The 22,989-nt window shown below is 44.6% G+C and overlaps 1 protein-coding gene across 4 annotated transcripts in view; it reads right to left on the bottom strand.

The window, feature by feature from the left end:
* Positions 1 to 22,989, bottom strand: part of SNX9 (sorting nexin 9) — a 264,145-nt gene that overhangs the window by 170,569 nt on the left and 70,587 nt on the right. For all 4 annotated transcript variants that reach the window (XM_029596722.1, XM_029596725.1, XM_029596724.1 and 1 more), the window contains exon 2: positions 4,512 to 4,598. In XM_029596722.1, coding sequence (XP_029452582.1) covers positions 4,512 to 4,598 — 87 coding nt within the window. The remainder of the gene's footprint in view (positions 1 to 4,511; positions 4,599 to 22,989) is intronic.

The raw sequence follows: 22,989 nt of genomic DNA, 5'->3' as shown, positions 1-22,989 counted from the left end.
TTGCGATATAATTTGTACCCCGGTATAGCACTGTCCCATTGGTTATCCTCCTTCCACCATGTCTCTGAGATGCCAATTAAGTCTATGTCATCATTCACTGCTATACATTCTAGTTCTCCCATCTTACTTCTTAGACTTCTGGCATTAGCATACAAACATTTCAAAGTTTGGTTTTTGTTTGTATTTTCATTCTGCTTTTTAATTGATAGGGATAAGTTAGAATTTTTTAGTTCAGGTGAGTTTTTAGTTACAGGCACTTGGACTATTTTGCTAATTATTGGAATCTCACTGTCAGGATGCCCTAATTCTAATGCATCATTAGTATCCTTTAAAGATACCTCTCTCCGAACCATGTGCTGCTGAGCGACTGTCAGCATTCCCCTTTGTTCTAGTTTAAAAGCTGCTCTATCTCCTTTTTAAAGGTTAGCGCCAGCAGTTTGGTTCCACCCTGGTTAAGGTGGAGCCCATCCCTTCGGAAGAGACTCCCCCTTCCCCAAAAGGTTCCCCAGTTCCTAACAAAGCTGAATCCCTCTTCCTTGCACCATCGTCTCATCCACGCATTGAGACTCCGGAGCTCTGCCTGCCTCTGGGGACCTGCACGTGGAACAGGGAGCATTTCAGAGAATGCTACCCTGGAGGTTCTGGATTTAATCTTTCTACCTAAGAGCCTAAATTTGGCATCCAGAACCTCCCTCCCACATTTTCCTATGTCGTTGGTGCCCACATGTACCACGACAGCCTGCTCCTCCTCAGCACTGTCTAAAATCTTATCTAGTTGACGCGTGAGGTCCGCCACCTTCGCACCAGGTAGGCATGTTACCAGGCGATCCTCACGCCCACCAGCCACCCAGCTGTCTACATTCCTAATAATCGAATCACCGACTATGACGGCCGACCTAACCCTTCCATCCTGGGCAGTAGGCCTTGGGGAGATTTCCCCAAGTACTGCCATTCTGGATGCTGCCTTGTCCCCAATACCTCCAGAACCCCCACCACCACCACCACACACAGCATAAGGGCAAGGGGGAGGAATCCCACTGCTCAGGGCTTAGAAGCACATCCAGGTCTGGGGGCAGTTTTGCTGTCCCTGCTTGCATAGTCCTAGGGAACTCCAGATTCATTTTGGCCGGAAAATCACGACACAGTTGAGTGTATTGGTGCAGACACCGGTAAGAGTAGTTTCTGGAAGCTAACTTCATTTTGTCTTTTTTTTTTTTCGTTGCCCAAACTTAAATAGACAAAAGCTCACCCAAAGTAAGAGAAGCTGGGCAACACTGGTTCTCAATTTACAAGCTGTTACTGAGGTCCCAGCATCTTGATTCCCCCATAATTAAGTTGTTGTACCAAGTTTTTTTTATTAACTGTAATTCACATTACAAGGGCAATTTTTTATTTATTTTATTTAACATTTTTCTATACCGACCTTCATGGTTAAATACCATATCAGGTCGGTTTACATCAAACAGGGGTAGATAACTAAGGTAAAGGAAAACAAAGTTACATTAAACGAGGACCGTGAACTTGGAAGCTTAGGTAGCTGGAAGAAAAAAGATTAAGTTAAGTTAAAGGGAGACATAACAAATTCCAGACTAGAGTTAGTCCACATGTTAGAGGAGGTATCCATGCCATCCAGGTAATCAGGGGGGGAGGGAGGTTCCATTGTTCGAGAGTAGATTAAACGCCTAATGTGTTCCAGGGATCTGGGAAGGCTTGGCGGAACAGCCACATTTTGAGTTTTTCTTAAAAGTTAGCAGGCAAGGTTCCAGCCTGAGTTCTGCAGGGAGGTTGTTCCAGATGGCTGGGCCTGCTGTCTAAAATGCTCAGTCCCTGGATGTGATGAGTCGCGTGGCTTTCCAACTCATCGACACAGGCTATTGGTATAATTTACTGCCAGACTTTGCACCAATTTACAAAAAGGTGAAAAGTAGCTGTGTATTTGTGCAGGTACTTTTTTTCATTATCTATTTTAACACTTTTATATACCAACCTTCATGAATAAAATTCATATCAGATCGGTTTACATCTAACAAGGGGTATAACTTAATCAACCATTTAACCAGAGGCGAAAGCTACATATAACAAGGAGGTATTAACTTGGGGGCTAGGATAGCCAGAGGCAAAGGACAGCATGACAGAATAAACTAAATAGTGCAATGAAACAAAGAAACAGAGGAATACATAAAACGCCTAAATTTGGCGGGGTGCTTAGTCAGGTAGGTGGAGTCCTGTCTGGCAGAGAATTGATGGTTTTGAAAGTTAGGGGAAGGCTTGGAGGAAGATTCAGGTCTTAATTTTTTTTTGGAAGATTAGAGGACAAGGTTCTAGCCTGAGGTCTATGGGTTGGACCCGCTGTAGGGAACCCTCGTTCTTTGGTGGATGATAGACGCGTGGATTTCGTTGGGAAATAACAGACTTGAAAATGAAACCTAGCCATGTTATTTTTCTCCCTCAAATTAAGCAAAACCAAGAGTATGCCTTCTACAAATGCAGCTAAACGTGTGTTCCTCGTGGAGCACCTCCTGTCCTTTCAGTCACCTTGAGGGCGCGTGGTTTTCAGGCGGCTGATTTCCCTGTGTAAATGGCTTTGAAAATTGCCCTCTAGAAGTGCAGTAAAACTTCTTACATACCCATGACTGCTATAAACAGCTGTGGTCTTCAGATATCCACAATGAATCTGCATGATATTATATATACATATACACACATATATATATTGTATATAGTCAAAAAGCTATAATGGCACTATCCCTTACTTCATACAGGTCAATCTACTAAAACATTTCTGCACTAAGAACTACCCAAAAGGCTGAACCAATATCATCTTCTAAAGAACCTTTTTACTGAATTTTAAAACTCAGCTTTACCTTACTAAACACATACATATTTACCAAAAACCATAGGTTATGAGTCATCGTCTTCCATGGTTTGCTTATATTCTCTCATACTGAAGGAATGTGGTTTCAGTGGTGTCTTAGTGCATAGAGGAACAGGAAGTTCTGGTTTCACACCTTTGAATGTGCAGTTTAAGGACTTCAAGTGGCTGAGGACCTTACACGTTTGAGGACTTTGATTCCAAGTGGACATTTAGGCAGGATTATTCCTGTAAATAGGAGCTATTATTAGTACACAGGTATGTGGTGTTAAGGTTGAGTATAAGATTCAATTAAAAGGTTTTGTAATACAATTTAGAAGTTATTATTGGTTCAGTCTTTTGGGTAATTCTTATATATAGAAACAGTATTTATATCTCTGCATGTACTGCCTCTATTGTATGATTCCCATGCATATTCATTGTGGATATCCTAAAAATCACAGCGGTTTGGCGCACTCAAGGACCCCAGTTGCCTACCCCTGTCCTAGAACATACATTGCCCACTTCTGCCGTTCCCTTTCACTTTTAAAGGGGTCCGTCCTGAACTCCCGCTCCCTAATTTAAGCCACATATAAATAGGCTAGGGCCAGCAGGACACCCGGTGTATTTAGGTAACTCCATTGCATCTTTGTGAGTCAGACATTTTCATCTCTCATACCCAACAACCTGAACACAATTCTCATTCTGCGCAACGTTCAGGATTTCTGAATGTCTCGCATTAATACCGAAAGAAAGCCAGGCACCCGATTCTGGTGTCTGCTGACAAGTCTGAATCTACCCAAACGCTGCCAGAAACCCGCGAAACGCCTGTAAACTTGTTATAGAGACAGCATTATTTATTTATTTAGAGCTTTTCTATACCGGCATTCATGATGCAATCATATCACGCTGGCTTACAATTAACAGGGGGGTGCAATAACTTTTTTTTAAGCAGTGCAGAGGAAGTAAAAAAGTTACAATATAACAAGGTTGTTGAAACTGGGGGAGGAGGAGGACAGGAATAGACAAGAATAAATATAAATCTTTACAGAGGTAGATTATTTACATATCACATTGTGCAGTAACGTCTCTTTTATGGAATTTATTTATAGTAAACCGAGGACACGATGTGGGCTAAGTAGTTTGAAGGCAGCAGCATGCCCAGGCGGCGATGCCAGGTCTCAAAAGAGAGAGAAAACAAGCCCAGCCCCCCCTTTTAGGAGGACCCTGGGACGTATAAGCCCCACCTCAGGCTAAAGGGACTCAAGGTAGCTCCACAGAAGAGATCAGGGCAATTGCAGCCCAAGTTTAAAAAAAGAAAATTCTTTTTTTTTTTTTAATCAAGGCAATTCCATGGAATTAGCACCTCAGATGCCCAACTTTTGGCTTTTTTCTCTGCCTAAAGTATTCTTTAGCCAGACAGACAGACACACTGGTGAGTTTCCCCATCTCTCCTCTTGGAAGTGAACAAGAAACAGATTCAAGATACATGCAAAGCATCACAAAACATTCGTTTTTATTCCAATAGCAGCATCTGAACATCTGGAACGCGCTCCTCGCTGATGCTTCTCTCACACAGGAAGCGGTGCTCAGAGCATTGTAAGTTTCAGCTCCTCTCCCAGCCTTCTCTACAGAACAAGTGGCCCTGTGATGTCCTTACCTTATTGGTAATTGTAACCACCTCCCCTTCTTTCACCGTCAGCTCATTGTTTCCAGGTTCAGCCTCAAAGTCATACAGCACCCGAGCCTAGAGCAAAGCAGAAAGCAAAGTGTCACAGCAGCGGAGGATTCATGTCAGAACATGCTTACAGTGTACGGGCCTGTGATTCATAAGCAGATGAATGATGTGCAAGAGCAGGATCGCAGCCACGGTGCCCGAATGTTAGCACCGTGGCATCTCCATTACCCACGCAATAAAGAAGGTCAGCTTGCTGCATCAACACAGATAGCACAGCTAACTCGGTACATATCAGCTCAGGAGCACGGACAAATCAGAGCCAACCCCCCACAGGATCCCCGGTTTCATTCTCTGTCCTTCCCTCCCAGCTCCAGGTCAGTCCTGACGCTTGCAGCGTCCCTGGCAGCTGGGAACCGGGTACTGCACACGCCACTAAGATGTTTCCCCACTGGTGACCTTCAGTGACCCTCCACTGCTGGCACAGTGCAACTCCAGCAGAAAGAGCAAAGGCACAGAACAGGTCTTCTCACTGCACTTTATGATGCACGGCCATGTTACAAACAAAGCACAAGAGAAGTCACTCAGAATCCAGGAGTCTGACTATACACACGGCCACGAGATTTCACACTGAAAGCTCCGTCTGGTATCACCTGCTGTTTTCCTGTTTACTTTAAATTGCTCAAAATCCCATGGACACAAAAAAAAAAAAAAAATATCCAACATAGACAGTGGAATATTCTTAGATGTCATGACAAGCTAAGCTGCTATCTAACCTCTGCTAAAGATCCTAATATTATTCTTCCTGACTGTGCCACCTAGAACCTAATCAGTTCAGAAGGCTCTTTAACGAATGACACGATCTTCACTAGAAAAATAAAATAAAACAAAAACCAGTGAGACAGAGAGGAGACAACAGCCCTGCCATCTCCACAGCTGGAAGAGACGGAGCACCTCACTCTGGGCTATAAAGGAAGTGCAGTCCTGACCCGAATCAGTAGCCGAGACCATTAAATCTCCCTTAACATCTAATAGGACCCAGAAAATCATTCTGAGTGGGACAACAGAAGCAGCAGCCAAGCTTACAATAATGAGCCTTCTTGCCCTTCTGACCCCTATATTCCTGGGTGGGCTCTGGACTAGACTGGCAGAACTCAAGGAGAGAAAATCATCAGCTATAGATAATGTAACCTTCCTTTTCTATGCTACACCAGCCATCACACATGGTACTTACAAAAGCTACTCTTTTCTGGGGTGGGCAGAAGGCAGAGCTGTCCGAAAGATTCCTGCCCCAAAGGCACCGACTGCCTTGGCCTGTACATCTAATTGTTAATGCTAGACTAATATATGCAAGGATGACCAAGAAGCTGCCCTGCAAATTTCCTCCTGCGCAGCTAGGCCAAAGTTGCTTCTGCCCGGGACGATGCCTGTGACCTTGTAGAGTGAATCCAGCCTGCCTGCCAGATAGCAAGTAGCCACTACTAACACCTCTGATCTTTCTTTTGTTTTGTACGGTTACGACGACTGCCGTGGATACAGGAGTCCTTATGCATCCACACAGATTACTATAAACTAACAAATTTAGTGTCAATGCCAACCCATTTTATCTCCCCCCCATACCATATCACTCCTCCCCCGGAAAGGCCGTACAGAGCCCACAGTTCTTGCAAAGGTAACAGTTTGTCTTCCCCGTCTAATACGTGGCCCAGCTGAACTATGCTCAGACTACTCCAATGATGAAACCCAGCGGTTTGCAAACCTGGCAAGAACCCAGAATTACCCAGGATAGGTAGCAGGTAGGTGCACAGCGAGGGCAAAGCTAGCAGTTTGCTGAGGGTCAGCCATGCTTGTCGGACTGGGGCTATCAAAACAATTAGGATGACAGAGAAGGGCAAATTCCCCCTTGAGGCCTGAATCACAAAGCGCGGGTCTAACGGGGCTGCAGGACTTTGCTCAGCCATGAGATTCACATAGGTGGCTTCACCTAGCAACCAGTCCCGTACTAGTCAAATTACTGGCTAAATTATAAATTATTACTTATTATAAATTATAATTATTATAAATTATATAATTATAAATTATAGATTACTGGCTAAATTATAAATTATTACTTATTATAAATTGTAATTATTATAAATTATATAATTATAAATTATAGATTATTACTGGCTAAATTATAAATTACCTACACCCCACATCTCAACCACACTATTAAAAATGGTTTTAAACAACAAACTTTGTCATTCGCTGCCATCACCTTCACAGTGTTAACACTATCATTTACTAATCAATTCACATTTAATCGGACTCAATCTTGTAACCTTGTAAATAAGTTGCTGTAAGTTATATCCCCCTCTTCCCACCTCCCAGTTATTTATTTCCCTGTTTTAATGTAACTGTCACTCTCCTTACAATGCTCTTGTTACAATTGTTTGAGTTATCTCTTATCTTGCACACTTTGTTAAATGTAAACCGGTTTGATGTGATCCATGTCATGAAAGCCGGTATAGTAAAAACAATAAATAAATAGATAGATAGATAGATAGATAGATAGATAGATAGATAGAGCGAGCCTCAAGTCTGGGATCCCCATTCCCCCATTGTGTTTTCAAATAACTGAATGGGATCCAGGCCTTCTTGCCGTGCCAGATAGACCTAATTGCTTTCTCCAAGACCATCAGGTCCCGTCGTTTAAAAACCACAGGTAAGTTCTGGAACACGAATAATCATCTTAAACAGGTTAATACGGCCTTCCCAGCAACAGAGGAAGGGACTGCCAGCCTTTAGCTGTTCTTCGGAGACAACTAACAAACAAGTAATATTTAAAGAGTATAACTGAGACAATTGAGGGGCAAGCCAAACTCCCAAGTACTTTATCTTCCCCTTTGCCCAGAGCAACAGGAACCCGAACTGTGCCAGGAAAAGCCAGCACTTCTGATTTGTCTGTGTTGAGTTTAAGGCCAGAAAACGAGTCAAACTCCTTGAATACTTGTAAAAGTGATGGGAGGGATTCTGGAGGGTTAGTGAGGAACACCAAAATGTCATCTGCAAATGCAGCATACTTGAAGGTTTCCATACTTCCCTAGTCAACTGGATCATGTGAAGGAGAGGTTCAAGCTGGAGCAGGAATAATAGGGGGGGACAGAGGGCAGTCCTGTCTCATACCTCTACCAATAGAGAAGTCCTCTGACCACAACCCATTGGCTACAATTGCCGCGGACGGGGACTGATACAACAGGTGAACGGCTGCGTTAAAAAACCCATTAAATCCCAATTCAATGAAGAACCTGTAATAAATAGTCCCATTCAATTCTGTCAAACATTTTTCAGCATCGAAACTCACCACTAAAAACGGCTCCTCAGCCTGAGTATAAAAGGTCATAGCCTTTAAGACCTTCCTGATGTTAGTAAGGTCATATCTCTTCCGCACAAAGCGGGACCTATTAGTGCAGGAAGTAGGGTCGCCAATCTTTCCGCTAAAATCATGGCCAGGAATTTTTGGTCTTGATTTGGCAAAGAGATGGGCCGATATGATGTGGTGAGTTGGTTTCCCCGGTTTTGGTATGAGAGTGATATGTGCAAGGTTAGAATGGGTGGGATATGCGCCAGTCGAGATTAAGGCATTAAAAGTACGGGTGAGCGGAGAGACTAATAAATCCATAGGTTTGTAAAATTCCGCTATGTAACCATCAGGTCCTGGTGCCTTTAAGCACTTTGCTTGACAAATAGTTAGCCTGACTTCCTCTTCCGTAACAGGTTGGTTCAACCAGCCCTGCTGGACCGGCGTTAATCGTGGCAGGATAAGCGAAGCAAGGAAGCGCTCACAAGCCCCCGGGCCCCAAGATTCTGACCAGTACAGGCCAGAATAATAGTCCTGGAACAAGTTCAGAATGGTAGGAGTGTCAGAAGCCACCCGGCCCGAAGGGCCTCTAATGGGGCTATAAATCGGGAGCTTCGTTGGGTTCGAATGAGGTTAGCTAACAGCCTGCCCGATTTGTTACTGAATTGGAATAATTTATATTTGTAGTAAACCAAGCTTTTTTTTGCCCTTTAACTCGTTGTTACATCAATGGTTCCCTGAAGGATAAGGAAACGTTCTTTATTGACATGGGTGTGAGCATGCGTCAAATCTCACTTTGCCCGCTGTAATTGCTCGGTTAGGGACAATAACTGTTTGTCTAGCATTTTCCTCCTGCACACTGTGTAGGAAATAATATCTCCCCCTCAGTACTGCCTTCGCTGTATACCAGAATAGGATGGGGTCAGCCACATGGGCTCCATTAAGTTGTTGGTAATCTTTCCACGTCACGGAGGTATTGCTGAAATTGAGGGTTATCTGCCAAATAGTAGGGGAACCTCCATATAAAGGCCTGTGAGATTGCGTTTAACTCTGTGTGCGATATCCACACCGGGGCGTGATCAGAAATTACCATATCATCTATGTGGGCCTCTTGCAGTGTGGAGAAGGTATGGGCACTGATAGAATCACAGAAATGACGGCAGAAGACGACCAAACGGCCCATCCAGTCTGCCCAGCAAGCTTCGCACTTTTTTTTCCTCATACTTATCTGTTTCTTTTGGCTCTTAGTAACCTTTGGTTCTATTTCCCTTCCACCCCACCATTAATGTAGAGAGCAGTGTTGGAACTGCATCTAAGTGAAATATCTAGCTTAATTAGTTAGGAGTAGTAACCACTGCAATAAGCAAGCTACACCCATTCTTATTTGTTTACCCAGACTATGTAATTCAGTCCTTGTTGGTTGTTGTCTGTATATAGATCCACTTTTCTTCATTCCCCCTGCCGTTGAAGCAGAGAGCTATGCTGGATATGCATTGAAAGTGAAGTATCAGGCTTATTTGGTTTGGGGAAGTAACCGCTGTAACAAGCAAGCTACTCCCCGCTTTTTTGTGAATGCAAATCCTTTTTTCCACATTTCCTCTTGCCATTGAAGCTTAGAGCAATGTTGGAGTCGCATTAACTGTGTTTATGTTTATTGAATAAGGGTATTACCTCCAGGTAGTAGCCGTCATTCCCGCGAGCCACCCATTCTTCATTCACGTCCTCTAGACTTTATGGATCCACAGTGTTTATCCCACGCCCCTTTGAAGTCCTTCACAGTTTTGGTCTTCACCACTTCCTCCGGAAGGGCATTCCAGGCATCCACCACCCTCTCCATGAAGAAATACTTCCTGACATTGGTTCCAAGTCTTCCTTCCTCGGGCACACCCCACCTGGATTGCGTGGGGTATCCCGTGACACATGGGTGAAATCTTTTTCCGAGGGGTGTAATGTCCTCCAAGCATCTCCGCTCACCCGTACTGCAGAGACTGTTTGAGGAAGAGAATGCCATTACTAGAGTGGGAAACACTCTTATGGGCCGTGGCTTTGTCTGAGGATCTCGTACAGTATTAAAATCCCCCCCCCCCCCCCCCCCGACTATGATCACATGGTCTGCGTAAGGGAGTAACTGGCTATTCTCCCAAAAACTCGAGACCAGGGTTATTAGGAGCATATAAATTGCAAAAAACATATGTATTTTGCTGGAACTCAGTTACTAAAATGATATATCTGCCTCATAGGTCCTTAATTTCTGTTTGGACCTTAAGGGGGACATGTTTCCCAATTAGCACCGCGACCCCCCACAGACCAGATTGTGGCTGAGGCAAAGTGAACAGCGCCTACCCAACTTCTTCTCAGTTTCTTGTGCTCCAAGTCACTCAAATGTGTTTCTTGTAAAAAGACTAAGTCTGCCGACTTCCTTCTCAGGGTCGTGAGAATTTTAGAATGTTTAATAGGAGAGTTAATGCCACGTACGTTCCATGAAAAGATTTGCGTACCCCATTTAGCCATCTAGGGATGGAGTGGTAGCTTCTATGAAAAAGTGTGAAATGGTGCCCAATGGGGACCCTCCCAGCAGAGGTCCCCATCCTCTTATTACCACCCCACCACCAACATGACAGAGTTGGTGGGGCCAACGTGAACTTGGAACACAAGGTAGAAAAAACAGTAAGTGGTTTCCCCTCTGGTCTTCCCCACGTTCCCCCATCCTTCTCCCCCCTGCCCTATTCCCCTAATCTCACACAAGCCCTCAGACAGTTGGGATCACAAGTGTGCATTCCATTTCCCATCCCACCCCCCCATCTGAATGAACAATGTATCCCATTAGGAGAGACTTCAGCTAATCCCCTTAGAGAGGGCAATAAACATCGAAACTAAGTCAATGATGAAAATGTCTTTAAGTCTGAGAGGTGCCAGGCAGCCGTGCCTCACTAGAAGGAAAGTAAGCTGGTAGTAGTAACAAAGCCAAGGGCTGTCTCTCCAAATGCTTCAAGAAGAAAAAACTGCCATTCTATAGGGAAAGTGCTCACCGACGAGACCTCAGAAGAAAAAAAAAAAGTGAAACAGATCATTTCCATAGCGGATGTGTGGCATCGTGACTGATGCCCGAATCTAGGGATTGCTAGTGCATACGGTCTCCATATGTCGGGCTTCCTACAAGCGGAGAAATTGTTGTGCTTCCCTCAGGAGAGGAAAGCCACTGGGTACCCTGCGGCGTGGAAACCCATAGTCGGGCCGGATAAATTAGTGTGGCTTTCAGACCCAGGGTGTAGAGCTTGGCACAGAAGGGAGCCATGGTTTTACGCTGTGTGCCGAGAGCTGCGAAAAAGTCCTGGAAAACCAATATTTTTTGATTTGCATATGTGAGAGACTTACACGCCCACAGTGCCCATAAAATGTCAGTTTTATGGACAAAATTAAGGACTTTGGCAATGACCACTCTGAGCCGGGATGCGCCATCTCTTTTAGGCCCAAGGCGATGTGCTCTCTCGATCCTTTTAAAAGGCCATGCGCACAGGCAGCTCCAGCTCCCGGGATAGCCAGGACTCCAGCATCGATGAGAGATCCCCCTCTGTAAGTGACTCAGGCAGGCCGACAAACCAAAGATTTGAGCAGCGTGACCTGTTTTCCAGGTCTTCTATGCGATCCGCGTGTTTAGCCAGTTAAGAGCAACAAGCTCTAACTCGTGGTCGTGGTGGCCATCTTGGATATCCGATATACTCTGCTCTATCTCTGCCACACGAGCCTCAAACCCCGTTATGGATGCGGAGAGATCAATAAGTTTCAGCGAAATTGCTTGCAGGTCAGGCCGCAGGGCTTCCCGTACCGCCGTTTTAATATCTGCGAGTGCGGCAATTTGCGGCGCATCGGAGGGACCGGGGTCGTCCTCTGCTAGCGATTCCTGCGGCCTACCCTTGTCTTTTTCTTTCTTCTTGTCCCGCTTCGTTAATCACGTGGCCAACCTAGAATCACGGGTTGCGTATGATGAGCAAACAATAGCAGACCGAGGGAGTGGAAAAGTTTAGCACATAGGTCCTTTGGCCGGCTGAAAATGCGTTCGGATGAGGAGTGAGAAACGGAGAAGGGGAACTCGCGTTCTCTCCCTTCACTGCATCATGTGATCTCCTCGCGCCTCTTTGGTCTTGGAAGCTGCCTCCCCAATAGCATGAACAGCTTGTCTCTTTTTCTAAAGGTGTTTGTTACTGTCAGATATCTTAAAAAGTATAGTAGGTGTGGGGTCTTATCTTTTCCCTGACATTCCCTACTATTGAAGGCTGGAAAAGATATGAATTCATTCAGATGGAAGGCAAATACCACCTTGGGCAGATGGATGGGATTGGACAAAAGTTGACCAAATATGGAGAAAATACTAAAGGGTCCTTGCATGATAGGGCCTGCATCTCTGAGACATGCCTGATCGAGCAAACAAAGGCAGTTTTTAGTGGAATGTCCTGCTTTATCAGCTTGAAGAGTGGTTTGACAAAGGCCCTCGGCAGCAAATTGAGATCACACTAAAGTACTACTGGGTGAAATGGGGGCCTGATGCACTATACCTCTTTCAAAAAAAGATGCCCTGTATCTAGGTGCATTTCTTGCTATAGGGGCCTTTGATTTGGCCCCTATAGCAAGAAATAGCTGTTACCCATACCTTCAGGGAATTCAGGGCTACACCTTTATCCAATCCAGCTTGCAAAACGTTTATTTGAGAGATGTCTGCTCTTCAAGGAGAGAGAACCTATTCAGTGCAGAAGCACTCAAATACTTGCCAAACCTCGATTAAGCTAGGAAAGTGGAAAATTCCTTGCCTTTGTCATCATAGCAATCACGGATGAAGAGTAGCCTCTCTTGTGCAGGTGCACCCTCTCCAGGTCCACACTGTAAGAGATAATAGAGACAGATCTTCCACCAGGCACTGGACCTTGCCAAAGAAGGCCCTGCTCTCTGAGAAAACTCAGTATGATTCCATCCAGCAGTCTCACTAGATCTACATAAGAACATAAGAAAATGCCATACTGGGTCAGACCAAGGGTCCATCAAGCCCAGCATCCTGTTTCCAACAGTGGCCAATCCAGGCCATAAGAGCCTGGCAAGTACCCAAAAACATACCAGGGCCTCCTTGGCCAATCTGGACCTATAAGAATGACCAGATGTGAGTGAGTCCCTATCTTTTTTATTGTCTTGCTACTGGACCCCAGCACTGTCCTGCAACTGAAGAACATGTCTGCCATTGCTTTTGACCATGTCACCATTAGGTCTGCACCTAGAGGACCCCAATGATCTACTATCCTTTGAAAGGCTTCCAAGACCCAGTGTTCATTCTCTCAGGCCAACCTTGCACTTATCCACATTAAATTTCATCTGCCATTTGGATGCCCAATTTTCCAGTCTCACAAGGTCTTCCTGCAATTTATCACAATCTGCTTGTGATTTAACTACTTTGAACAATTTTGTGTCATCTGCAAATTTGATTATCCCACTCGTCGTATTTTTCCAGATCATTTATAAATATATTGAACAGTAAGGGTCCCAATACAGATTCTGAGGCACTCCACTGTCCACTCCCTTCCACTGAGAAAATTGCCCATTTAATCCTACTCTCTGTTTCCTGTCTTTTAGCCAGTTTGCAATCCACGAAAGGACATCGCCACCTATCCCATGACTTTTTACTTTTCCTAGAAGCCTCTCATGAGGAACTTTGTCAAACGCCTTCTGAAAATCCAAGTATACTATATCTACCGGTTCACTATTATCCACATGTTTATTAACTCCTTCAAAAAAGTGAAGCAGATTTGTGAGGCAAGACTTCCCCTGGGTAAAGTCATGCTGACTTTGTTCCATTAAACCATGTCTTTCTATATGTCCCCACAAATACCGGTATATAAAAGTTTCTAAATAAATAAATAAATAAATGTTCTGTGATTTTGATGTTTAGAACACTTTCCACTATTTTTCCTGGCACTGAAGTCAGGCTAACCGGTCTGTAGTTTCCTGGATTGCCTCTGGAGCCCTTTTTAAATATTGGGGTTACATTTGCTATCCTCCAGTCTTCAGGTACAATGGATGATTTTAATGATAAGTTACAAATTTTTACTAATAGGTCTGAAATTTCATTTTTTAGTTCCTTCAGAACTCTGGGGTGTATACCATCCGGTCCAGGTGATTTACTACTCTTCAGTTTGTCAATCAGGCCTACCACATCTTCTAGGTTCACCGTGATTTGATTCAGTCCATCTGAATCATTACCCATGAAAACCTTCACCATTATGGGTACCTCCCCAACATCCTCTTCAGTAAACACCGAAGCAAAGAAATCATTTAATCTTTCCGCGATGGCCTTCTCTTGGGTATGATGAAATAGATGGAATAACGCCCCATATTTTCCTGGGGCATAGGAGGTGGAATTATAGCCCTCAAATTGACGAGCCTTATCAAGGTAGATTCCACTGCCAGCTTCTTGTACTGGGAGTGGAACGGAGACATCATGAATATGTCCCAAGGAGTGCTGCAAGACTCCAGCATGTATCCTTCTGGTATGATATCCAATACCCATTTGTCTGACATGATCTCAAACCACCACTGGTAGAAGAGGGATAGACCTGTGGATAGGTCGACAAAACGTCATTGGGGAGTTCGGGCTGAGCCTGAACCCAAACCAGCCCCCTCTCTTTGGTTGTTGACTCCAAAAGGACTGAGATCTTCCTGAGGTCTGAAATGTTTGAGCTCCTGTAGGGCCAAAAGCGCTGGAAGCCCCTGGCCCAACCCCTTATAGGCGAGGAGCACTACAACCTCTCTCTCATCTTCCGATAGCCAAGGCCCTGGAGATTCACCCCCATTTACTGGCCAACTTTTCCAGTTCGCTTCCAAATAGGTGGGATCCCTTAAAAGGCATCTTTGTGAGGTTTGCCTTAGAAGTTGTGTCTGCTGACCAGTTTCGCAGCTATAGCTGTCTTCTGGCCGCCACCACTGAGGCCACTCCTCTGGGCGAGGTATGGACTAGGTCAGAGCCCGTGTCTGCTAAAAAGGTAGCAGTGGGCTCCATAGCCTCTCTGTAATGTGCCCGAGTTTATCTGCCTCTCTCAAGAGAAGCAGCCACGAGCAAACCACCAGGGCACAACAGGAAACAATCTGTAGGGTCATTGCTGTTGTGTCAAAGGCTTGTTTAAGGATGGACTCCAACTTCCTATCATGCGCATCCTTTAAGGCAGCTCCTCCCCTCCACTGGGATAGTTGTTCACTTTGAAATGGTGCAAACCAGGGCGTCCACATTGGGGAAACACAGGCATTCTCTGGCCGCCGGATCCAGTTGGTACAGAGATTCTAATGCTCGACCACCTTTAAAACTGGCTTCTGGGGCATCCCATTCCAGGTCAATCATCTCCTGGATGGCTTCCAGCATCAGAAAATAGCAAGAGGCTTTCTGTAGAGACACCAGGATGGGATTCTTCTTTAGTTCTGTCATAGGGATAGTGCCAGGAACTCTGAGTCTTCAAGGTCTGGGAAACCAGGGCCGGCAATTCATCTCTATGGAAAAACCGTAACATGGTCCAATATGGCTCCAAGCCTGGAAGGATTTCCCCATTCTCCAATGAATCTGCATCCCCTTCATCGTCCATGGTGTCTGGGTTCCTGTCTGGGATACCCTTGGTGAGACCAGGCAAATCCCGAGGCCTGATAGGGCTGGAAGATTGAGGCTTTCCCGGCTGGGGTTCGGCCCAGACAGGGGCAGGAGAGACAGACTGCACCCGTAAAAAGGCTTGAAGGCCTTGAAATAAATTCCACTCAAGAAAAGGCCGCCAGATCCATGCGTAGTACAGGAGGAACTGGGGTAGGTGCAGCTGAATTTCTCTCTCCCACAGTAGACCCAGCCCCAGAACTACTCAGTTCTGGGGTGCAACCAGTTAAGATTGTGGCTGACCCATCCTCTGAATGGGATGAGCCGGACTTAGAAAAGTTCTGGGAATCCATACCTCCCTGGGCTTCCTCACAATGCTGACATAGGTAAGAACTGAGGTCAGATTAGGTAGCCCTAATATGGCAAGCAGCACAAAGAGCGTCACTTATACTTCTTTGCTGCTGGAACCATTATCTCGACATTAACTCGACATTGGAATAGGCCTTTAACAGGTTAATTACATATTTGCTCTCCTGCTTCGTTATTGAATTAGAATATTCATTTGTTCATTATAGTTAAGGAGTTATATTATGTTCTTCTGAAAACAGTTATTTATGTAAAGCCTGTTGCTTTCATTTGTTTACACTCTGTAAATCCTGTTATATGTAAAGCCTTTTGCTAATTTATTGTTTACTGTAAACCGAGGTGATGTATATCTATACGTGCCACGGTATATAAAAATCACTAAATAAATAAATAAAAATAAATAAATTATGAAAAGTAACTGTGTGCTCAGCCGGCCAGCGCTTGAAATCAAGTGCGCACAGATCCTGTACAGATGCACGTAAGCTGATGCGCACGCCCACAGGTATGTGCGCACATACATGTGATGCTACATGCACAGCCAGCATGCACCGCGTGTACTGACGCTCTATGGAGGGCAATGGAGAGAAAACAGCATGCAAGATGGCGCCGTCGCGGCCTACCATGCAGTGTACCTACCGAGCCTGAAGCAGGGCCTAGCCCATCGGTGGGGGGGGGGGGGCCGCTCAACCCGCTGGGAAACCCCCTTTCCCTTACCCTAATGGCATCAGGAAAGTCGTCAGTATGGTGCACTGAGCAAGGAGACTGGAGGAAGGACTTACCAAAGCTCCTCCATGTCTTTGAATCAGAAGGAATCCTCTCTCTCTCTTTACTTACCTGGGCTCAGCGCTTACCGGCTGAGTACAAAGCAGTCTCCAGCTGGGGGGGGGGGGGGGGTTTGGCCGTCACTGTTGCACTTGGCTTCCTGCTCCCGTTGCCTTTCATCTGCTTCAGCAGCAAAGTAGCTACCGGACCAAGGTGCACCTCTGAGGGATCTCAGAAATCGCCTCAGGAATTCTCAACTGGGGGAGGGACCTTAAGGTATCATCGCAGGAAAGCGGGGCTCAATCTTTCTCCGATTTAAAGGTCAAATTTCCTCTTCTAAAGAGTACTGCAATCCAGAAAGGGAAAGCTTGTCCACATCTGCTAGGAGACAGAGAGATACTGAAGGGCTGAGGTCACTGCAGGGGTAGATCTAGGTAGATCTAGGGCTTTGATAGAGGTGTTTAAAATCATGAGAGGTCTAGAACGGGTAGATGTGAATCGGTTATTTACTCTTTCGGATAATAGAAGGACTAGGGGGCACTCCATGAAGTTAGCATGGGGCACATTTAAAACTAATCGGAGAAAGTTCTTTTTTACTCAACGCACAATTAAACTCTGGAATTTGTTGCCAGAGAATGTGGTTCGTGCAGTTAGTATAGCTGTGTTTAAAAAAGGATTGGATAAGTTCTTGGAGGAGAAGTCCATTACCTGCTATTAAGTTCACTTAGAGAATAGCCACTGCCATTAGCAATGGTTACATGGAATAGACTTAGTTTTTGGGTACTTGCCAGGTTCTTATGGCCTGGATTGGCCACTGTTGGAAACAGGATGCTGGGCTTGATGGACCCTTGGTCTGACCCAGTATGGCATTTTCTTATGTTCTTATGTTCTTATGACTGCATCTCCATCTGCTGGCAGGGGAGCACATAACTCATTGGTCCTCAGTCCATCTGGCTACTCGCTAGGAAATTCAGAAAGTCTACTGCAGCTTTTAATCTGTGATTTCCTCTGTCCAGGGTTCTAAAATCATTTTTTTAAATTCTGCTCATTCTGCACTGTGCTCATTTTGGATCACAGTTTTCACTGGCCTACAGGGAGTCTAATGCTCCACTGCCCTCCATAGAGCGTCAGTACACGCGGTGCATGCTGGCTGTGCATGTAGATCACAGTATAGCGTTCAAAACTTAGCAAGTCAAAAAGGTGCAAGACGTCTATCGGGCACATTAGATGGGTCCAGACATTGCAGAGAGGATGTTTTATGGGGTCCACAAGGAGGAGAGGATTTCAGTACCACCAGTTGGCATTTAGTCACTATTAAGGTATTAGTAGCAAAGGAGGCTTCCTATCCCAAGCTCCCTGCAAGCAGCTATAACAATTCATATGCTTTTCCACAAAAATCAAAACTAAGAGAGAAGTCATGATCCAGGGTTTTTCACCCAGGAGTTTTCTTTCTGCTCCTCTTAGCTCCCAGCTCAATCAAAACTAAATCTCCATTTGCAAGTACCTGGTGATCTCCCCCACCTCCCCCCGAACTTTATATCCCTTCCCAACTTAATTTTAGTCATTGCAGCAAGGGAACTCGAGCAGTAACAGGCCCTAGATTTAAACAGCAGGCGTCATCACTGCTCGGTGACTGAGTCTCTCCCTCACATTTGTTAGTGTCATTCCCATCACTCCAGAATCCATCTAACGCAGTGGAATTGAAAATGAAAACACACAGGTCTCCTGCCAAATTTCAGAAAAGGTTCAGCGCAGAAGGCTGGGACACATTTGTGGGAGACATTGCACATTGTCGCCCAAATCTTATAAGCCCGATGTGCATAAAAGCTGGGGGATACGCACGTGGCCAGGCCGTGCGGGTGCCAGGCCATCAAAAACGGGTGGGGCAGGGGCAGAAAAATCAGACGCGCGGAACTTACTTCATCTAATCAGACCAACTAGAAGTAAAGAGAACAAAGGTAGGGAAAGGGGTTTTAGGGGTCAGAGAGGGGAAAAGTGAGGCAGAGTAGGATGGGGTATAGGGAAGCTCCAACTACAGAGCAGACTGGGGACCAGCCCATCGCATATATTTTTCAAAAATTCCCCTCCCCCCGTTGTGCACTGGACAGGCCACCCGCCCGCACATGCGTGTGCAGACATTAAAATCCGGCATGCATCTGCACGCGGGGATCATATTTTATAACGTGTGCACCCTGACACATGCATGTTATAAAATCAGCACATCCATGTGCATGCGCTGGGAACTGCACATGATGCCCGAAGTATGCACACACATTTTATAACGTGTGCACCCTGACACATGCATGTTATAAAATCAGCACATCCATATGCATGCACCGGGAACTGCACGCACATGGACACGAGCAGGCATTTCCGGAAATTGTCCCCTGTGCCAGGTCCTGCTTTGTGTAGCCCACAAATTGATTTGAGCTTTATCTAGTGACAACTCGTGATCAAAATCTAAAGCTCATGAATGGTGTCCTCTAACTCACACACACAGCTGACTTTTTAAGGTATTGCAGGGCCTTGCTTATTTAAATCATATTGCAGGTAAAATTGAACAACCCTTTTGAAAGGAGTGCGGCTATAGCCAGCTAAGGCTTTTTTGCTGCTTATAAGATTCAGTGGAACAGATTTCCAGCATGAGTCAAAACCTGAATCAGTAAGCTGCAACTTAGATGAGTATTTATCTTCCTTCTGTCGCTTGGTACACTGCTGTGGTAAAATCCGTGCCACAGAAAGCCAATAAAACAAAACTAAATGTACCTACCCCATTAGCAAAGGACCCCCAAAACTACAAATACAACCCCGAAGATTTATTTTTATTATGACTTTCAGATTCTAAAATTCCTTCCATTTCCTGAGGACAAAGCAAAAGCAAACATGTAAGGCAAGAGTTTTATAAACCACAAGACTGTAAGCGTTCAAAAAGGTCAGCACTGCAAGTGTTAATTATTGCCAAATCACACATTGGAAACATCAGTCTCCTTGCCCAATACTTTTCAAAACATCTGGACTAGCACAGGAAGCCTTCATGGATGCAGAGACAGAAGCGGCTGCTTCGTGATGAGTCTGAAAGATGGGTGCTAAACCTTCTAAGAAGTAATAAAGAACCCTTCAGTATTTGAAGGAATAAAGCAATGGCATTTTGCATGCCTATTCTAATCAAATCTCCACATCACTAGTTTTGATGTCACAGGCAGTTCACAGAATGTGCAATCTGCACTGCACAGTAGCTCAAGGTAGGTAGAGACAATCACATGACAGGCCTTGCTTTGTACTGCTGTCATCTATCATGGCCACTTCAGTTGTGTCTCACATAACAACTGAAGCTAGACAAATTACACAGAGAGACAGAGTTAAGGGAATTTACCCATTTCTGGATCGGCATCTTTCCACTGGTTTCCTGCACTCTCCGTAACTACACATGTTATGTTTAAATTATTTACTCACGTTGCACAAAGCGATTGTAGTAATGCCTTTGAGTAATCCTTTACTGAGTGATACATTGGCATGGTCAAGACTTTCCATGTTATCTGTCAGATAATTCCTACGGAGGTGAATGTAATTATTCGCTATATGCACGGTTCTGTGTTTCACAATAAGCACAGTTGGTTGAACTGTGAGGCGTTAATACCCCAGGAATACCTCTTTCACAATTCATGCACTGAGATTTTAGATGCTTCTCACCGCCACTTTGTCGTAGGAGGTTAAGCGTCTCCAGGGAGGGTGTTAGATCAGTCTGCAGAGGGGACTATGCTACAAGAAAATGGCAGTTTTCATAAAATCCCAATGAGGTGCACAAATCTCTTTTGCAGACCAGATTGGGAAAAAAAAAAAACCCAACCATTTCTGAACCAAAATGAAATACGGTCCTTCCAAAACAGTTGTGCTGATCAGGGGCGCACAGGTCTCCAAATTACGCCACTCAGCATGGGATAGGCTTACGCACGCTACTCTGAGCAGTTCTACTTCTTCCTCGCAACAGAAACAGCCCTGGCATCCAGCTGCCAAGACGTGAAAGCTCCACAGGCAACTACAAACGGGACTGCTCTTATGCTAAATAGAAACAGATGTGCCTGGGAGATGACTAAACTGCTAGACACTCATCTTGTCAATGACGTGTCTTCTTGCTTCCATTTGTGACTCATATCCTACAGAGAAATCTGTACACAAAGCAAGAAAATCCAAACCAAATCAGAAAACCAACACAAAAAAACCAGACAAAATGGAAAAAATATTGCAGGAAACCAATCTGAATCGCACTTGAAAACAGCTTGCATTGCAGGATCAAAAATAGCGACTGTTGTGCAACTAAGAATCTTATGGGATAATCTGTTAATCATCATCAGTAACAAAAACTGTTAATACAAAATAAATTCTTTACAACCCCCTTCTCACTCTGCTTTATTAATTTCAAGGAGATAAAGCTGCTTATTTACCCATTCCCCCAGTTAGGAAGCTCTGCTGGTCCATGCAGGAGACACTGGGAAGGGGGCTGCCTAGGACCCCAGGTTGGAGGGGGCACGGCACTGCCTTTTGAGTCAGTCTGTGACAGGGAAGGAGGCTGGTTTGTCCAGCGACTGCCCAGACAGACAACATATGAATGTCACTATTTGCAGGAAATGTTATCAGAATATCCTGTTGGATTTTTTAAACTATTAACACAGTTTTGTTTTGCAGGAAGATTGCTGAATAAGCTACTTTCATGTCAATTCCAAACGGAGCAAAATGTTCACATTCATTGGATGTTAAAAGGTTTGTCCTTCATCTTAAATCTGGTTTTCCCTGCGTCTACTTTCAAACCTTTAAATACATTAATCATTTTACATTAAATGCATTGATTATTTCACAGACAGCTGTTACAGCCCTAAACATATTGCTGGGCAGACTGCATGAACCATTTGGGTCTTTATCTGCTGTCATTTACTATGCTAGCATGTAATAAGAGATGATTGGGCTGCACAGCGTCTCAGGAAGCAAGTAACGCGCACCACCATGCAGAAGAGTAACGCGCACCACCATGCAGAAGAGTAGCGCGTACCACCATGCAGAAGAGTAGCGCGTACCCAGAAGGTAAGGGCTAGGACTGCTGTTGTACTTGGCAATTGGATAGGAATGTAGATATCTGGGTGACTGGTAGACATGAGAATTGCTTGGAAATTTACCTGTCTGACGCGAAGGTAACAGACCTCAGACATCGCCTAGATAGGACTTTACAGCGTCCTGGTAAGAGCCAGCTGTCATGATATATGCGAGTACCCATTGTATGAAAATATTCTTATTGTGGAGGTCCTAAAAACCAGGCCTGTTTGTGGCTCTTGAAGTCCAGAGTTGGCCACCCCAGCATACAGTCAAGACCAGGATCAATGTCCTGCAGGAAACAAAGTGCTCTGTGGAATCCTTATGGATAGAAATTCCACGTGCAACAGGTAAGAGTACACCAGTGGGTGTGTATATCATCCACTGGGCAAGAAGAAAAACCAGATAAACGCTAGCAGAAATTAGAAAGCCAAATAAAATTTGGCAACACAATAATAATGGGAGATTTCAATTATCACCAAACACACAAAGTGCAGAGAGAATGTTCAATCCTGAAGAGAAACTCCAACATGATCAAATGTTGAAAGTTTTAATAATTCAATAAGGCAACTCCACTGGTTTATACAACATACATCTTACAGGCGTCCCCCGACACGGTCCCGTGTTTCGCCTCGGGCTGCATCGGGAGGGCACGCCAATAGGGATTCAAAACAGAAGCTGACTGAAGAGTATACTTGAAACTGGCAGGGAGCGCCAGTTTCAATTATCCCAGTTTTGATTGGGTCATTGTCTCATTGGTGGTTAAGTATCTTGATGCCATAAATGACAGTTTCATGGAGCATCTGGTTCAAAACCCAACAAGAGGGAGATCTACTTTAGACCTAGTTCTCAGTGGAACACACAACCTGTTGAAATGGATTACTGTGGTAGGATCACTTAGCAATAGTGATCATAAGACTTAAAACCTGGCTCTTTCACCAAGCCTTCACCGACCCACCAGACAATCACTAGTTGTCCTTCACGCTTACCCGTTATGATGATTATACTCACGAATGGACTCTGACTCTCCCAGGTTAAAGCACCATTAAGCTTTAACCCGTACGCCCTATGGCATCACTTCATATTTATTTCCTGCCTTATCTTCTTTCCAGCTTGTTGCAAGCTTCCAAGTTCTCTTCCCTGTTGATTGTAACTTTGACTCATTCCTACTTACTGTTTATCTTTCGTTTACTTGAATAGTTACCCCAGTTTTTTATTCTTGTTAATTGTAAACCGATCCGATATGGTTACTTACTATGAAGGTCGGTATATAAAACTGTTAAATAAATAAATAAATAAAT

The sequence above is a fragment of the Rhinatrema bivittatum genome, chromosome 3 (assembly GCF_901001135.1).
Source record: "Rhinatrema bivittatum chromosome 3, aRhiBiv1.1, whole genome shotgun sequence".
NCBI classification, from domain to species: domain Eukaryota; kingdom Metazoa; phylum Chordata; class Amphibia; order Gymnophiona; family Rhinatrematidae; genus Rhinatrema; species Rhinatrema bivittatum.
The sequence above is the reverse complement of the archived record's forward strand: the minus strand, read 5'-3'. Positions and strand labels throughout refer to the sequence as shown.